The following is a 17,585-nucleotide window of genomic DNA, read 5'->3' as shown; positions in this document are numbered from 1 at the left end:
TTGGGGAAACAGGTTTGCTTGCGAGAAGCCGCCGCTTCTGACAGCGAGTCGACGGTAGACTCGTATTGAGTCACCTCGATGAATTGGGATATATCGTTATCTGGGTTATATCGTTATCGTTATATCGCTTCGCCACCGTATTACTTTACCCTCAGAATAAATTTTATAGCAAAAAACATAAACTCATAAAAAAATGCGCTTCGTTGGCGTTAATACGTAAGTACCGTAGCATTTTTAAATTTCCTCAATCTGTTTGATCATAATTAACATTATACTTTTGTTTTACATTCTGTGTGATTCTTACTAACCCTGACTGTTCTTTATGCATGTCTACATAATTTTTGGAAGCTAGAATTCCGCGCATAGTTTTTGTTCCTGTTCTATTTCTTAGTTTTGTTTTGTTCAAATTCTATTCTATGCTTCCTTTTTATGACATTAGTTGGATCTACATTCGTCATGTTGATAATCAAAGGATCGTTGAAATAAAATGCAAAATTTAACATGCGACCAAATATTCATTGATCAACAATTCAATCGCTGCACCTACATAAACGTTATCCAAACTGACATAATTTTCCTGATCGAACTGCACGTTGTTCAGGTTGATTATATAATATTTTTCATATCTAAACAATCTTGAAATGCTCGAATGCAAAGTAAATAGCTTCGAACTTCCGCTTTGAAATATTCTGGTAATATTGTTCACCATGCTTAGAGTATGAGATGAGAAGGTTGAATAAATGATCGTCGTAGGATTATTTAAACCGTCATAGATCGTTCTTACTCGGATCTTCTCTACTTTATCAAAATTCAAAATAAATCCAAAATAAATTCGGAGCGGTTCGTAAAGTTCCAATATACGTATAATAAAACATTTTCTAATGAAATCCACCGCGTGGCTGACGGATGCAGCATATTCAACGGTTTCAACTCTAAGAGAGTTTGAATTTGAGCAAACTTACTGTATCGTAAAGGACTACAGCTAAGATAGGAGTAGTTATCCTTACACAGCTGCTCAATTCTCTCAGGCATGTGTTTACATGCATATATTGCACACAGAACAATACTTTTCTAGATACGCTCTTTATGACTTCTCGGTACCGGTCATGTTATCAGCCCCTTCGGCAGAATAACCTACAAGAATATCCTGCTTGTATGGTATTCCGTCTCTATAAAACAGGCAACCACAGTGTCGTAAAACGTTTCTGAGTCAGTTTCGATAACCTCAATCAAGTCGTGGAAGCGTGGAACAATAGGGAGTAAAAAACTTGAAAACGCCGAAAAAATAAAAAAGCTGGATAAAACTGTGAACATTTAAAAAAAAACTGGAGGTTTTTGGCCTTTGGCTGTTTCGCTGGCATGCTCAAAAAAAACTGGCAATATACAGGAAAAACTGGAAGGTTGGCAACTCTGCGCACAACCCGTTCTGCTTTTCGACATTTATCTTAAGAGAGTGTTCTAGTCTAGGAATTTGAAAATAAATAAATTTATTTTTCTTCATATTATTGCACTTCAGATTTTTTTGGAAGGATTGTTGGAAATTCGCAACTGAAAATTATAACCATTGTAGTGATGCGGTGTCTAAGCTGGTATCGTAATGCACCCCAACCAGGACACTTGAGCGCTCAACTACTAAAAAATATTCACATAGCATGAAAAATTAACGTTCCTATAGAATATAGGCATTCATGTTATGACTCACAGAATTCCACAAAATCATGTTTCACTTGTTCAAAATTTGGAAATTTCTTTACAATGCCGTGATTTGAAATCCGAACATTTTTTTAATGATGATTTGAATTTCGGACACTTTTGCGTTAAATTCCGGAATTTACCCTATAATTTGTCTACCAGTCTCAAACCTCCACATGAGAATAGCCAAAACATCTGAGCATCGTTTACCTGCAATGGACAGCATACTGTATGACATGTACTTGAAGTCAGTAGACTGTCGAACTCCGACTAGATCGGACCCATCGTCAGCTGTATAAATCATCCTACGTTGTAGGAACGAGCCTACCAACTGAAGCAACCGAATAAGCAGCTGAAAATGTGGTAAGTTACATTCAAAGTTTATTGGTGGAAACTAATCAATGAGTTAACTGTATAAGTGTTGTTAAAAAGAAAACAGTGGCCGTGTACAAAATCTTTAGATTCAGGGGCACATCTTTACTACTGTTTCGTGAGAACCTACGAAGCTTGCTCTGCAATATTCCGTAGAGCGTTGATTCTCCAAACAGGCACTGAAAAATTAACTTATGTATTTCAAACTTTTTGTTTTCTATAAAATGTCAACTAAGTTTTAAAATTCTTCAGATGGGCTCATTATTCTCCATGATTCATTGAATACTTTTTATGTTACCCAATCCTGTGTTTATATGACTGATTATCAGATGTTCATCTCGTGAACATTATTCCTTCGGTTTCATTCGATAATTTTTTTTTCTCTAGATGCGTATCTTCTGAGTTTAAAATGAGATGATGAAATGCGGGAATTTGGTGTAAAAGAATATTTTTTCAAATATTGTTGGCTACGCACTTACCAAAAAAGAACTCATTCTCCATTTTGAAGAGTCCGACACCGCACCACTATATGTCGAAATTTTTCATTAAATATTTCTGCAAACGCCCTCCTAAAAATCAGGCATAATTACAATTACTCATGTGATAATGAAAATTGTGATTTTGGGTAGTTGACAGTATGTGTAGAAGGTTTCAAAAAAAATCGGAGAGGGCTGCGTCAAAACCTGCCCTATGTAATTCTTCTAAAAAAAACATTATAGTTAATAATGGAGAGTAAACATAATAAATAAATGAACAGGTTTTATTGTCTGGCTCATCACACCACTTTTTGCATCACAATATGATATTTCAAATGCCCTTAGTAATTTTTTCACATACTGAAGTTAGGTAAAGTGCGACTAATCCAACTTACTCGATTGATGAGCTAGTTTCAAATCATTACGCTACTATTGAAGCAAGTTGATATTCGAATTTAAACCAATAGCAAACGATTTATGCTGAATATCCTGCCGTCTGCTGCGGAATAAATTCCTTCGATTTGACATATATGTAATTTTGTTCATTTGAATTCAAACTTCAAAAATATGTTAATTTTTTTATCCCATTTGTTTATTTTAGGCTCATTACCATTTTAGCTGTAACAGAGCCAAATTTGTCATATGTTTATCATATCTCTAATTAGCACATTACACAGTTGCCATTTTTCGGCGTAAGAGTATTCCTTCTGTTCTTCCATTATCCAGACCACCGGACAACGGAGACAGTTGATATGATCATTGTTGAGTTATTAATAGAACAGCAGCCCGATGTGTCTTGCGGAGCAGAGCAGTTGTATGGATGAATCGATCTTATTTCAACCGTAGATCGATCTCCATCGCTGATGATTGTTGCGTGGACGTAGTTATTCTGTAACAACACAAAGATGGTCAATGAGGGCCCTGAGTTTTTAATTCACGATCGATCACTTACTAAGCGAACGCGCAACCAATGTGGCTACAGAGACCCCCCGAAAAAATAGGAGGTTGTGTTCAAGACACGACCGAATTGTTGACGTAGAACTACGCTGAACTACGCGCTATCTGCTAACCTCAACAACATCGAAAAGAGTAGCACTGCTTCATTATGATCAAGATTAGCGCAAATGCAATCCTAGTTGAAAGCAGTTTTGCGACTGGCTTCTTCTTCTTCTTCTTGAATGGCGTTAACGTTCCCTGTGGAACTTTTTCCGTCTCAACGTATGCATTAACTAGCGTCATTTATTAATACGTAGTTGAGATTTCTTAAGCCAAATAACACGCCTTGAATGTCCGAGGGGCAAGCTCTTGAATACGCGTGATCACAGTGCAAGTCGAAGGAAATTTCTTTGACGAAAAATCCTCCGGCCAGAACGGGAATCGAACCCGAACACCCGGCATGATAATGTGAAACGCTAACTACTCGGCCACGGGTGCGACTGGCATGCGAGCCCAAATAAATTAATAACTTAACATAACTTATTGAATAACTTGGTATTCCCCAAAAATTTTTTTGGTGCACAACCTTAACACCTGCTTCACCATGGCGTCAGTTCAATGCATTGATGACAGAAAACAAACAATGTTAGCTGTTTGGAAACAGGCTGAATATGTGCCTTAGCAGAGATTCATTACTAAACCCCTTGTGTAAATATTTCCCTCCCGCTATCTCCCTCCTTGTTTATTTTTATCACTACGACTACATAATTTGCAACACCAAACAATGGTCAATCATAGCATTAAAAAATTAGGCGATTGTCGCATCGTTACAGAGCCAATGCACACGGGAGCAGATACAAATGGGGTTTCAGCGTAGCGAAGATGCATTATTTTTACGGACGGGTTATAAAGCACGCACGTACGCATATCCATATGTCGATGGCTTGAAGCAACTAAATAAACACACACTTATCTCCGTTTTGCGCTCTTCTCAGCAGAAGCCCTTTCTGTTAATATTACCAGTCTAGATTGTGATTGTCACAATTATTTAGCTAAGAACCTTAATGCAATGACGTCTGTTGGATGCAATGATTGCAATGCCAGAGACATCAGCAAGTGAGTAATTTAGTCGCGTTCACAGCTCAATCCGAAACGAAGACATGTGATGACGCAAAACAAGGAAGAACAAGCTATTTTCATTGCTTTGAATACAGAACGATACTGAAAGCCTTACCTTCCTTCCTTGCTTGAGACTTTAAACTTCTTCAGTTCATTCGCCTCTAACCCTCAAAAAGGCCATTGGAAAACTTTACTTACAGCAACGATGTTGTTCAGTCGATCTCCTCACGAAGAATGAGAGTTTGCATCAGCGAGATCCACTGTTTATACTCTAGGCAAATATTTCCCTTCGTTCTTCTTCTTTTCCTTTGTTCACGGAGACTTTACATCTTACGATTTCCCCTTCGTTGCTCGTCGATAAGTTGCTCGTTATTGACAGCTCTGTTCGGGAAAGCACACAAATGGATAGAACAAATGTGTGAGGAAATGGGAATGCTTCCAATTTTCATCAATTTAAACCATATACAGACTATGGGATTGTAATGTATAGCATATCAAACAAATCTTAGGGAATTTCCGATTCGTTTGGTATGTAAATCGCCAAAATCCGTTCGCGGCAAAAATAGTTATTAACGTTAACTTTATTTCATAAAAACGTGATCTGTTTTCTGATTTGGCACCCTTAATGAAAGACGTAGTTCTACGTCAAAAATATGTTGGTGTTATTCTGCAAAAAAAAACAAGTACCTGGATATTTGTGGTAATGAAAATGTCAACCCTCGTTTCGAATAAAAGCGGTCGAAGCACATCGTTTGTTTAATGGAGGCTCATGGCGAACATGTTCCAGCAAGGAAAATGTCTGGGAGATGGTTTCGGCAATTCAAAAGTGGTGATTTCGATTTGAAAGACAATGGATGGCGATTCTCTTTAAATGGTGGGACCAGGATGGTGTGGTGTACCACGAACTACTAAAACCGGGTGAAACTGTGAATACAGATCGCTACCTACAACAAACTTAAACCTTGCATTGATAAGAAGACAGGGATTGTCCCGAAGACACGGTGTTATATTATAGCATGACAACGTTCTGGCACACACCGCTTAAGGAGCGAACGACGCAAAAAAAAAACTTTTAACACTAGGTTTACGGAGGTTTCTCATACACCTATCTCTACGAACACGCGTCAATTTCAAGGAAGAAAAAAGAAAATAGATACAGTATATATTTTCCTCGATCTATGCATAAAAGTGGAATATGTGGAAATGGAATATAAATGCAACCGATTTTTGTAATTTTCCTTATAAAATTCGAAATGCGTCAAAATGATGCGTAAACCTAGTGTTAACTAGGAAACGCTATCGCACCCGCCTTTTTTCAGGATTTGGCCCCATCAGATTGTCATCCTTTTGCTTCAAAGGAATGTTGAAAAATGAGTGGGTGGAATTATGTGTTTTCTTCATATAAAAATTAACAATTTTAGCTTCATTTCAGCACACCTAGTATGTCCTAATTCACAATATCAAATCTACTTATATTCTATTGCTAACTCCTCTTTAACATTAGGAAAGTTAATTTCATTCGAACTCAACGCATTCAAACGCTTGGAAATTACTTGGGTACTAGCTCCCACTATTGAAGGAAGTTCTTCGTTTGGCACGAACCCTCTTCGAGCATAGCCTCCACCAACTTAGGGTCTTCGAAGATTTTTGACGTTTCTTCACGCAGACGATCGTCAATATCAATCAATCACCGTTCTTGAAACAACGGAACCAATCAAAATTATACATTTCGAACATCCAAATGTACCGATTTGTCTCATATTCCGAACACTTACGCTTTGATGGCCATTAAACAGTGTCTCATTACTCAAAATGGTACTCTTTAAGGAAATTAATTTGATTTTTGGATACAATAGAGCCTTCTTTTTCATTTGACTACAATAAAATTGTTCTACAAATACATATACATAGTCTTTTTGTGTCTATTTTTCAAAAATGTTATGCTCGTAAAAAAATTGAATTTTGCTTTTGTAATCATTGATTGTATTTGTTTCTTATAATTTACATAGTTTCGGTACCAAGGGCGCTATATCGGTATCGATACCTGTAAATGATGTTAAAATGAGGTCTATAATCCAAAGAATGTCAGGAGTTTGAATATTAAATTATTTATAACATAAAAGTTCAGTAAATTCACATTTCAAAACGAGGTGTTCGCAAATTGAGTCATGCGTAGAAACTCATATTCCAAACACTAATATTAATGAAGATTTCTGCATAAAATATCATTTTATTTCATTCATTTATTGTAGATTCTCACCATTTTAACACTTACCATGAAAACAACAAACAAAATAGTTGATAAAACTACAAAAACTAAAAAAAATGAACGATGCTTGTTTTTTACGGGATTTGCTAACGCAAACATTTTATCATTGGATTTCACTGTCACTTTTTGCAAATGTCTAATATTATAAGTAATAGGCTGTATCGATACCTGTAAATGATGTCAAAATGAAGCCTATACCTCAAAGAATGTTATTTATAAGTTAAGTAAATTTACATTCAAAAATAAAGTGTTCGGAATGTGAGACAAAACGGTATATGATGCTGAAACAAAATCAATGTGTCAAAGCAGTTGTTCATTGAATGCCCAAAATTGAAATCGACCAGCAATCACTGCTGAAGCCAACTTTAGCGAACAGCGAGAGCTTAGTTGCGCATCTAATACAATAACCATGCGATATGCATGGTATGTCACTTTAAGTTTCCTTTACATTCTGTCATACAATAACACTTTCGAATAACTTCATTTCATAACCTCACAATATGAACATTTACTTTTTACAGCACACATTTACTTATTTATAGATATACTCTGTTTCGGTTGTATAGCCATCCCAGGAGCGTGCATTTGAAAATAATTCGTTGGACATATTTCCGAGTGATGTGAATTTTTGTTAGAAACTATTCATATGTAGCTGTCATCCGTACCAAAATAGAAGTATTCCATTCACAAACACATAGGTCCGAGAGAATGAAGTTCGACTTGCTGTCAACAAAAACACGATCCGGTGCTAACATTAGTCATCCAAAATATCATTAATTACTTTCGCCCACATATTCTAGAGATTTCCGTAGATGAACAATGGCAATAAAATGTACTTATTAAACCGTTACACGGGCGTATCCTTCAAATCCACACACATGCTATAAAAATGGGCAAGGTTAATTTGAATGACAAAATGATAGAAAGTCTACCAGAATAATCTACCTGCTATCTTACCAAAACATCGCTTTCTTCCGATAGAACATTCATTGTCACTGGATGCATATTTTACCTGTTCTAATTTGTAAATATTTTCAGCCGCATTATTTTTGTGTATGGATGTTTATGTTGTAAAATTGAAATTGGTTGACAATTTGGCAAACAACTTCTTGCCTGCGTGAGAATAGTCCCTTCCAATATCGTCAAAATCTAATCTGCTTTCACAGGGGGCGGAGAAAAGAAAAAATGTGGATGGATTGCTCTTGACCTGTCTTTCCTGTCGTTGGCAGCAAATCTGTAACGATTCGCCCAATAGTTGTTCAGGAAATAAAACTGACAAACTCCTAATTTAATTTTGAACGTTACGTAGAAAAATATAATACCAAGCTCCACTCTGTGTGAATTTTACAGGATCCCACTTTTCTCGAAGTGCGACTTCCACTAATCTGTGGTGATAGTGGTTGACTCGGTGATCATTGAAGCGACACGTGCTTTGGAAGATGCTCTCTTAGCATCACACGTTTTCGTCGGAAGTCGGTCATTCACATCCGCATTGCATAACACACATCCACGTGAGGGACCATTGATTCCATTGCATGTTTCACTTGAAAATAAACCAAAACTTCAGCATTTTTGTGAGTCACCGCAATTATGTACTGCAGATATCCCCTAAATCGCATAAACAATAATTTTTGGAACCAGACAGTCCTGAGTTTAGTCGCAATATTAATTCGGGATTTTTGTGTTTCATTATCTCAGTTATTCCGGAAAAGTTTGGACTCAACCTGCTGTAAATTAACATAATGCAGAAAAACATCGTCGCGTCACATGTATGTGTGTGCGAGTGGCAATGATTCAACACATAATCGTCCCTTTCTCCTGATTAGTCTATCGCACAAACGGAAACTTTGCTACCGGTACCTTCCTGAGATCATATCAATTTCGGAATAGCATCCCAGACTAATTCTGACTCCGAAAAACAAACATAACGACTGATGCTGATGAGGAACACTCCTCCTGTGCTAGAAGACTCTCGGCGGCAGAATCGACTGTTGATAACCTTCTACGCGCAGATCGATGTACTTTCTTCTCTCCCGTCGCCACTGACGCGATCGATTCCTTCAGCTGGATCGTGTTTCGCCTTATCAGTGCTCTCACAGTCGTTTTTTTTCCACAACTTTTAGCCTGAGTGTTTTCTATTTACACATAATCCAGCCAATCCTGGCGCTTGGGGAAATCAACAAAATTTTCTTCTGCCATCCTGACCAGACAATTGGCGGAGGCGATCATTTCGGCCGTAGTCTGGAAGTTTAAGTCGTATCGCGCGGTCGATCCTCTCGAAACCCCCCTGTAAAGACTTCGTGATAATAGTCCAGAACTCAGCAGTGTCCGAGAAGTCGTTATCAAAGCTGGAACACTCGCTGCGTACTGCAGAACTGATCGATGAATCCAGAATCTACTTATTGTGTTGGCGTTGCTATTAAAGGATTTATTTAGCAACTGCAAGGATTGTGTGCAATTTCGTGAATATCTTCAAGTTGTGTGTGGTTGCTACAATAGTGTGCTGCTCTACGAAACATTAGAGTGGTCTGAGGAAAAGAGTTTCAACTCGTCAGAAATGTTGTTAAGGTGTATCAGATTTAAACCTATACCGCATATAGATAGTTCTTGACTATCGCGTTAAAAATCAACAAACAAAACCCAGCAGGAGTTTGGACTAACAGTGGAAGGTATTTTCAGATGTAATTTTCATTAATTCAAACTTCATTTGTACACGGAACCCATATGTAACGTATGATAGTGAGTAGCTTCGTGTTTGGAACCAGATATAATTTTGTGGTTTCATAAGACACATTTCGAACAACAACTCCATTTCGTCGTTCCTTGCAACGCTGTGAATGGCATACATATGCTTCTCTATGCTGGACCGATTGTAAATCACATCAAATTCGCACTGTAACTGCAAAGAAAACTCGCGGCTTATCAGCCAAAGGTGAATAGTTCATCACATCGTGTTTGACGCTATCTGCGGGACGAAAAATCTAGTGTGATTTTTGCGGCAAAACCAAGCCCAAACGCTGAGAGCACTGTACCTTCTTTTCGTTTTCGTCTGGCTGCTATAGCTCATGATCATTAGGATGAGATTAGATGTCTACGACGCGTTTTCCTATTTGCGCCGGAGACAGGAAGTCTTTGACGGAACGCATCTGAATGACTGGTGACATCGTTCTAAGGCTCTATCCGCGCTTTACCATGCGGAATAAAACTATAATGAGACATGATATTCCGTGTTCAATATCAGACCCGTTACTATCAAATACAATAAGTGTTGTTGTGAATGAGGGTAATAGTTGGATAACCAATTTCAGATTTCTTTTCGATACTTTTTATTGCTGCTCATTGGTACAACTACATATCGAAATCCTCTTTTCGAGATGAAGACAGCTTTGTGTTGTTTCGTTGATGGTATTCTGCAAATCTTCTAATATTATTCATTTAAAATACTCATAAATTATATGTAGAATTGACAAAGCATGGATTTTACGTTGCAGTCTTTCTGCAACTGAATTTTGATGTTAGTTAAAAACAAATGGTGGCTCATTCAAAATATTTTCAATTGCTAGATACATTTTATCTTCGTTTGTGCAATTTGTGAATACCGGTAAAACCTTTTCTCTACATTTTCATGTGACCATGGGGAAGAGTATGAGACATCAGAGCAAATAAGTGTCGGAAGCTAACAAGGCTGGTGAATAAACCGCATGGGGTACAACTTACAAGCTGAGTCTTACCTTGAGCTGGTTTTGCAGTATGTGATGAAGCACTTTCATGAAGGAAAATTATCGTTACAGCCTCTTTTTGCAACCTAGTCATTTTGAAACGAAGAAATGACATCAATTGCTGTTGGCAGTGTTTAGTATTAAACGTTTCATATGGATTCAACATTTCATAATAAATTCGGTCCCACTAAACACACAGACTCATGTTCCCGACATCGATTTCGGCTTTGAGATCAATGTGGATTTTGCACCTGGGTCCTGTCACGATTGAGAACTCAAAATGAAAAAAAAAATTCCCACCTTAGTATCGATACGATACAAACAAGGCGTGCTTTCTTTTGTGTTGTTCTAGCGAAATACTCAAGTGTTACTCATTCGCCGATTATAAGTTTATCAACTTGTTCTGCGTTAAGTGACCAAACATTCTTTTCCTAAAACACTGATACATATTCCACGAGTCATTTCATAGCGTTGTAGGTTGGAGCTCTGTCTTTTTGGGAGATGTAATGACGGCTAACACCTACCTTCTTCATCCATGATACACTAACATTGTTCAAAACACTTCGTTTGAAGTCCTTACAAAGTGAGTCACAGGGGCGCTTATGCTATTGCCGTTTGCGAGTGAATGCTGTTTTTCACAGGTAACTGTAACTGTTATTTCGACACGCAGAGCTAAACAATCCATGGGGGATGGAATCACCCGGTAGATCTTCAGATCATGAAGCCGAAAGATTCACATAGTCGTGATATATTCATAACTAGCTGACCCGCCCAAAATAGATTTTTTGATATGAATACATTTGAACATTCACGTTCCCTTGTGATTCCTGCGAATGATCTTGGGTTCAATCGCAGAACTCTTCATTGATTGATCTTCAAATTTTCCCCTTTACAATATTCTTTTACTATAAATTTCCTAGTTCTTCTAGTAAAACTCACCATTAAAATATAAAATTATTTTCAGACGCAATTCTCGTGCAAGATTCTTCAATCACTTGCATATAACATGTTTCCCCGTTAAGCCTGGTTTACAGTTCCCGTGAGCATGGATGTGAATAGGTGGTGAAATAGTACGATAATTTCACGGTGAACCACAATGCGAGCAATCAACGCAGAAAATCGTGGTGAATAAAATGTTCTCCGCGTTCACATTCCCACTAAACGTGAAGTAAATAAACATCGAGCTTCAATAAAGTAATTCGGATATAATATACAGTTGTCTACGAAGCAACCCGAGGCGACTAAGTTTTTCGATCCGTGCTGAAATTCGATTGAATGAAATTGCATCCATATGGAAATTTTCACTCAAAACTCGAGAGTTGCTTAACATATCCTTTAACACGTTCGACGCCCAACGCGACGTTTTTGAGTTTCATATTGAAATCATATTCAATTTGAACGAGGAAAGTGTCACCCACATCTGGGTGACGGGGCGTCGAACGTGTTAACAGTTCACGGCGAAATAATGCCTTGGGACTTTTTTTTTGATTTTTGTTTTCGCGTTCACGTTCACCGAAGCCGGCAATCTACGGTGAATTCACCAACATATCGATTCCACGGTGGAAATTCAGAATCGTAGTGAAATATTGAATTAATCCATTTTTATCAATATGAATTTTGTTCAAATATGTGTTTCAACTAGAAAATGTTTCTTCCTATCGTTTCTAGATGTTTTCTTCGCGTTTTATATACGGACTGATAAAACCTGCCTTTACATGGAATACATTTTTGATACAGAATTTTTTTATTATATATTTTTTTTTTTCATAACGCGTTATGGTTTTCAGGGATTAGGAATTAAGGAATTAATTTCTTTCGAACTTTTCCTCAAAGTTTTTCAAAAATTTCATTAAAAAATTCTCACCGTAACATCGATCTTTGGGCACAGACGAATACAACAGCATAAAGACGGTAATTGTATTACACATGTAAATTAAATTTTCCAAAGTTTCTCATTTCTCTTCAGAGTTTTGCAAAAAAAAAATCCGATTTTTTTCGCCGTAACATTCATGTATGGGTAGAGACAAATACAATGAAATAAATACAGCTCAAATCGGACGATTGCTTCCTCGTGTTTTGTGCTTAGCAACACATTTGGCGATCCATTTTTTCATCCATTGAAATACGACGTCATTCATTAATAATTATTCTGCACATCTGCACAATAAACATCGTATATTTGAAAAAAATATATTGCATGAAACTTTTAAAATTAAACTCCATTCCGAGCAGACCTGTTTCGGGTTAGGTTCGGCATGATTCGGGTTGGCTTTCGGTACATCGGCCGAGTCGTCCCCACTCTGGACTGCCAATAATATTTTTCAATAAACTGGAAAAGTGTTTGAAAGAAAATTGAAAAAATAGGACCCTGTAAAACCGTTTTATTTGAAGAAGATCGGCCTTCATTTATCATAAATGATTGTTTAACCCATACCACGAATCTCACTCGAAGTTTCGTGCAGTATTCATATGTAGCTAAATGGTAAAATGATGAAATAAATAAATAATCAAACATATCATTCGAGCAGAACAAATTGACGTTTCCAAACATATCATTCGAGCAGATCAAATTGAAATTTCCCACCACTCGAACATTACTGTGTTACAGTATTTGTTGATCTTTTCTTGTAGAACCTCTTGGGATATGGTTTTATTTGAGTAAAATCTCGTATTCATTGCTTTATGTTGTTAATCTTCGAGCTGGTATACTGTACTATGACTTTCAAAACAACTTTCTATTTTTATGATTCCTTTATGTATTTTGTGTTGTCTTTCAGGAAGCATGCCCAATCGGAAAACAGGTCAGCTTTTTATGAAATACTGTCAACGTTGATAGCTAATTTTTAATTTGAATGAATTTTAATGAATTGCACAATATTTGTTTGATATGCTATACGTTACGTTTCCCTGACTCCTAAATTGAAAATGAATGAAAACTGGAAGCATTCTCATTTTCTGACGATTTCCTGTACCGTCAATAACGAACAAGTTATACCTTCGTTTCTGCCCATTTTCAACTTATTTGGTATAAATAAGCCATCCGCGATATGAATTCACAGTCGCGAGCGAGCGAGCTAGGAAGCACTAAGGGGGTTGCTAAGATAGCCGACTTTTTGTAGCCAGCATAGCCAATCATGAGCATAGAAATCATAACCTCAAATTAAACACAAAGTGCTTCGTGCGATCTTTCCTCGGAAGCATTTATTCTCCCTATTCAGCGCACAGTTGTGTATTTATGTGAAGAGCAATGCAACTGCTCTCAAGCGAATATCAGAGCGGGAGCTGTCTCATTGGAGAGTCTTCGAGGTGTGAGAAACAGAAACATTTTTACGCCAGTGACAATCAGTGACAATATTTTTCGAAAAACTGGAAGATTGTTTTTGAAAAAACTGGAAGAAAACTGGATCCTGCAAAATGTTTTATTTGAAGGAGATCGACCTTGAGTTATCTTAAAATGTAATTCATAAAATGGCGAAATGAACTATTAATTAATCATATCATTCGAGCAGATCAAAATGGCGTTTCCAACCACTCGAACATTACTGTGGAACAATATTTGAGTATCTTTTTTTCTAGAACCTCTGAAAAATACGGTCTTATTTGGGAAAAATCTCGTATTTATTGCTTCATATTCAAATCGCTGAAAGAAGATCGTCGCAAAACTGCTCGACAATTTAAATTGAGGTGCATGGCAACACGGTTTCTGGTTATAGATCCCTGCATCGAATCTAACCTCAATTCTCTGTTCTTTTTCTTCTAATGCGAAATTTTTTTCTGTAGTTTTAATCACGTTTTGACGTTTTTGAGTGATTTGTTTCAACTCACATGCACTGATTTATGCAGTGATCTACGTATCAGAACTGTGGACTATTTTTTGATTAGGTCTCACAATATTATTCCAATTCTAAAATGAGCATATTCCATGCCAAAATATTTTACTTCTTATATCAGACTTTTCCAAACCAATTTGGGGTATCAAAATCAAAATGAGGTATCCAAAAGTATTTTCTCCAGCTAGAGACAGTATTTTTGGAGAAAAATATACATAGCATGCATACCTGCAAAATAAACACTACATTGCATAAGAATTTTATGCAACGTATGCATAATATCTTTTCATTACGTGATTTTAATGCTATTTACAAAACAGCCACGCGCAACCGAAAAGGCAAAGTGTCCCATCGCAAAGCAGGGAAACAAAAGGAAATTGAACGGTGAATGGCGTGGATTTGAGTTATTTTCTTGGGAGAAACTTTTTTTATGCGGTCACTATCTACCGCACAAAAAACTTTTTTTTTCACAATGTGTACCGAACACGATTTAAAGCTGCTAGTGAGGTTTTGCACGATTTGTTTATGCGACTTTTTTGTCCCTATCCCCGCACAAAAAAAGGTTTGCCTGTACACGCGATGAATAAAGGAACATATCGCCGGGATGTCTGGTTTCAACCCTTTCACTACCGCGGAACGGAGCACTGCGCCGAAAAGTATGCATATCGCGCTGGTGTGATCGATGTGCAGTATCACCCTGATGTCGTCTATAGACGACGCTCGTAGCGAAAGGGTTAAAGAAGTTCTCTCGGTTACCTTCTTAGGTTTCCCAAAGATAACAGTCCGCAGTCGCGATTGGAATTTTATGAAGCGTACGCGTTTCATAACAAAGAGAGAATATAACAGAGTATTTCGCCAGTCCGATACGATTTAAAGAAGTTCTCTTGGTGGCCTTTTCAGGTTTCCAAAAATAATTCTCCGCCGTTAACATTAGAGTTCTATGAAGCGTACGCATAATTCATATACCACCGAGTCAATTGATTTTAGGTTAACTCCTCAGGTTTCCCAAAAGTAACTCAAAGCCGTCGCAACTGGAGTCTTATTCAAAGTACACGCGATTAGTAGCGGTTCGATGTGTTTTAGAGAAATATTCTCTGTTACCTTTTCAGGTATCCTAAAGGTAACACTACACCGTCGCGATTTAATTTCGATGAAAAGTTATCTAAAGATAATGTCTGTCGCGTGTTGCGGCATATGAGCTTTCCTTATTTTCGATTTGTCGAGTGGTTCTGAGTTCACGTTTACATAATCACATCACTTACCTCGGTGGATCCCGATTCTTACCTCTCTCCACTAACAACTATTCCTTCCTTGATACACGCTAGGGAACCACGCTATAGAGGCTACTCTTCTGGTCTTCGGGCAACGAATATCATACTAACATTCCTTCCCTTCCCCCGGTCACTGTAAGGACGTGGCCGACGTTATTGACCAATTAAAGATCGAATCATCGGAATTTGCACAATGAGAATGAGTTGCTACGCTCAAGCTCCATTCAGTATGCTTTGTGCAATTTCGCTGGTTCATGTCAATCACGAAAGCAACTACGAAGTATACAGTTTATTCAAGTTCGAACTCAAACACAAGTTCGGCTCGAGAACTAATCAAGCAAATGGAACCCAATTTAACATGTGGAGGTTGTAGGAGGCAAGAAATATTCCCATTGTGGTTCGACACTCCTCTCCCCCCTCTAAAGATGGGGGAGGGGGTAGTGGCTGCTTAACTCAAGAGCTAATGAAGCTAATGGAGTTGAACTTGGCGTGTGAAGGTTTTTGGGAGCGAGAAATATTTCCTTGATGGTTTGACATACCATCCTCCTCTGAAAGGGGTGGGGGGGAGCTACTACAACTACTTATAAACAAGCGGGTTGAATAATCTTATTTCCCACTGGTGCGTGCCAGAAAATCTGTTATTCCAGCCCAACATTTGATATCGACGTCGCAGATTGGGCAGTGTCCAGCGTAGAGTTGGGCGAACGCTCACGAGTCGCTCATTTGATATGGTTCGTCAAAACGAGCGTACGATTCACGGTTCTTTACAAATAAGCCACGGCTTTCTCGTGAACTATACATACATAATCCATACATAATACATAATCAATACAATAATTACAAGACGCAAACTCAAACATCATTCGGATATCGAAACTAACGAAGATCTTGAACACATATCAATCACATGTCACATTTTATAGTCAGCTGATAAAATCTACATCGCCAGTTGGGTTCTGTCTTAAGTGCGACGCATACTTCCTCGTTAATTTGTAGCTTCCATCGTATGCTTTTTATGCGTTTATTGACCATAAGGGTTTAGTCTCACTGCAGCGTGTCGTGTGTGTGATGCGTTCCGGTCATATAACGCTTATGGTTGTGTGTGTGTGTGTGTGTGGGTGCTAAAACGTGTTATGTTACGCCTAGCAAAAGCAAGAGGACAAATATGGCAAGTGGACAAAAGCAAGGAGAACAAAGAAAAACGAGTTCCTCGATTGCTTTCTGTAAAGAACGATTCCAATTTTTTATTAGAAGAAATACGGTTCGCATATGTTTCATCCAACACTTTATTTCTTCAAACATATTCTCTATCCTCATTGCAACATTGTAAGGTTTAATCTCTATTTCAGGTCGCCAACCACCATCATCTGGTGAACCTAATCAACCACGCGGAAACGCAATAAGTCCGATTTCACGCTACAAAGCGTTCGAGCCTCCGTCCGCCTTTTTTCTTTCGTTCTGTTCTTAAACCGTCCCCTCAAGCAACACCCCAGTGCCGCTCCTCCAGAGTCTATCAACAACATCGAGCTTATCAACTTAAGTACCCACTAGAATGGCACTCGACTTCGCTGCAGGATGTCTTGGAGGTAAATGATGTTATTTTTAAATCCAAATCTGGTAGCAAAAAAATACATTCTACTGTGAACAATGAGTTATCCGCAACGATCTCTTTATGGAGTTGACCTTCTTTCTCTTATAAATCAGGTTAACCCTCCTATCTGAGCAACCATACATGATAACCCTAAAATGACAATTGTTGCGCTAGGAATTGTTTTTTTTGTTCTTCTTCTTGAACGTCGCATTGTTTTTCATACCCGTTGCTCTCATGGGGGTCGGACTTACTTTTGCTAGAACTGATAACCGCTCAAATGATTGTCGGCTTCAAGCAAATATTTTGCTCG

General features: G+C 37.8%; 1 protein-coding gene across 1 annotated transcript in view; it reads left to right on the top strand.

The window, feature by feature from the left end:
- Positions 1 to 9,092: 9,092 nt before the first annotated feature.
- LOC129774838 (mitochondrial basic amino acids transporter) overlaps positions 9,093 to 17,585 on the top strand; it is a 9,789-nt gene continuing 1,296 nt past the window's right edge. Inside the window, exons 1-2 of the mRNA XM_055778850.1 lie at positions 9,093 to 9,533; positions 17,034 to 17,270. Coding sequence (XP_055634825.1) covers positions 17,237 to 17,270 — 34 coding nt within the window. The 5' untranslated portion in view covers positions 9,093 to 9,533; positions 17,034 to 17,236. The remainder of the gene's footprint in view (positions 9,534 to 17,033; positions 17,271 to 17,585) is intronic.

This window comes from Toxorhynchites rutilus, chromosome 3 (assembly GCF_029784135.1).
Source record: "Toxorhynchites rutilus septentrionalis strain SRP chromosome 3, ASM2978413v1, whole genome shotgun sequence".
Lineage (NCBI taxonomy): Eukaryota > Metazoa > Arthropoda > Insecta > Diptera > Culicidae > Toxorhynchites > Toxorhynchites rutilus.
Note: the sequence above shows the minus strand (reverse complement) of the source record. Positions and strands in the feature narration are given on the sequence as shown.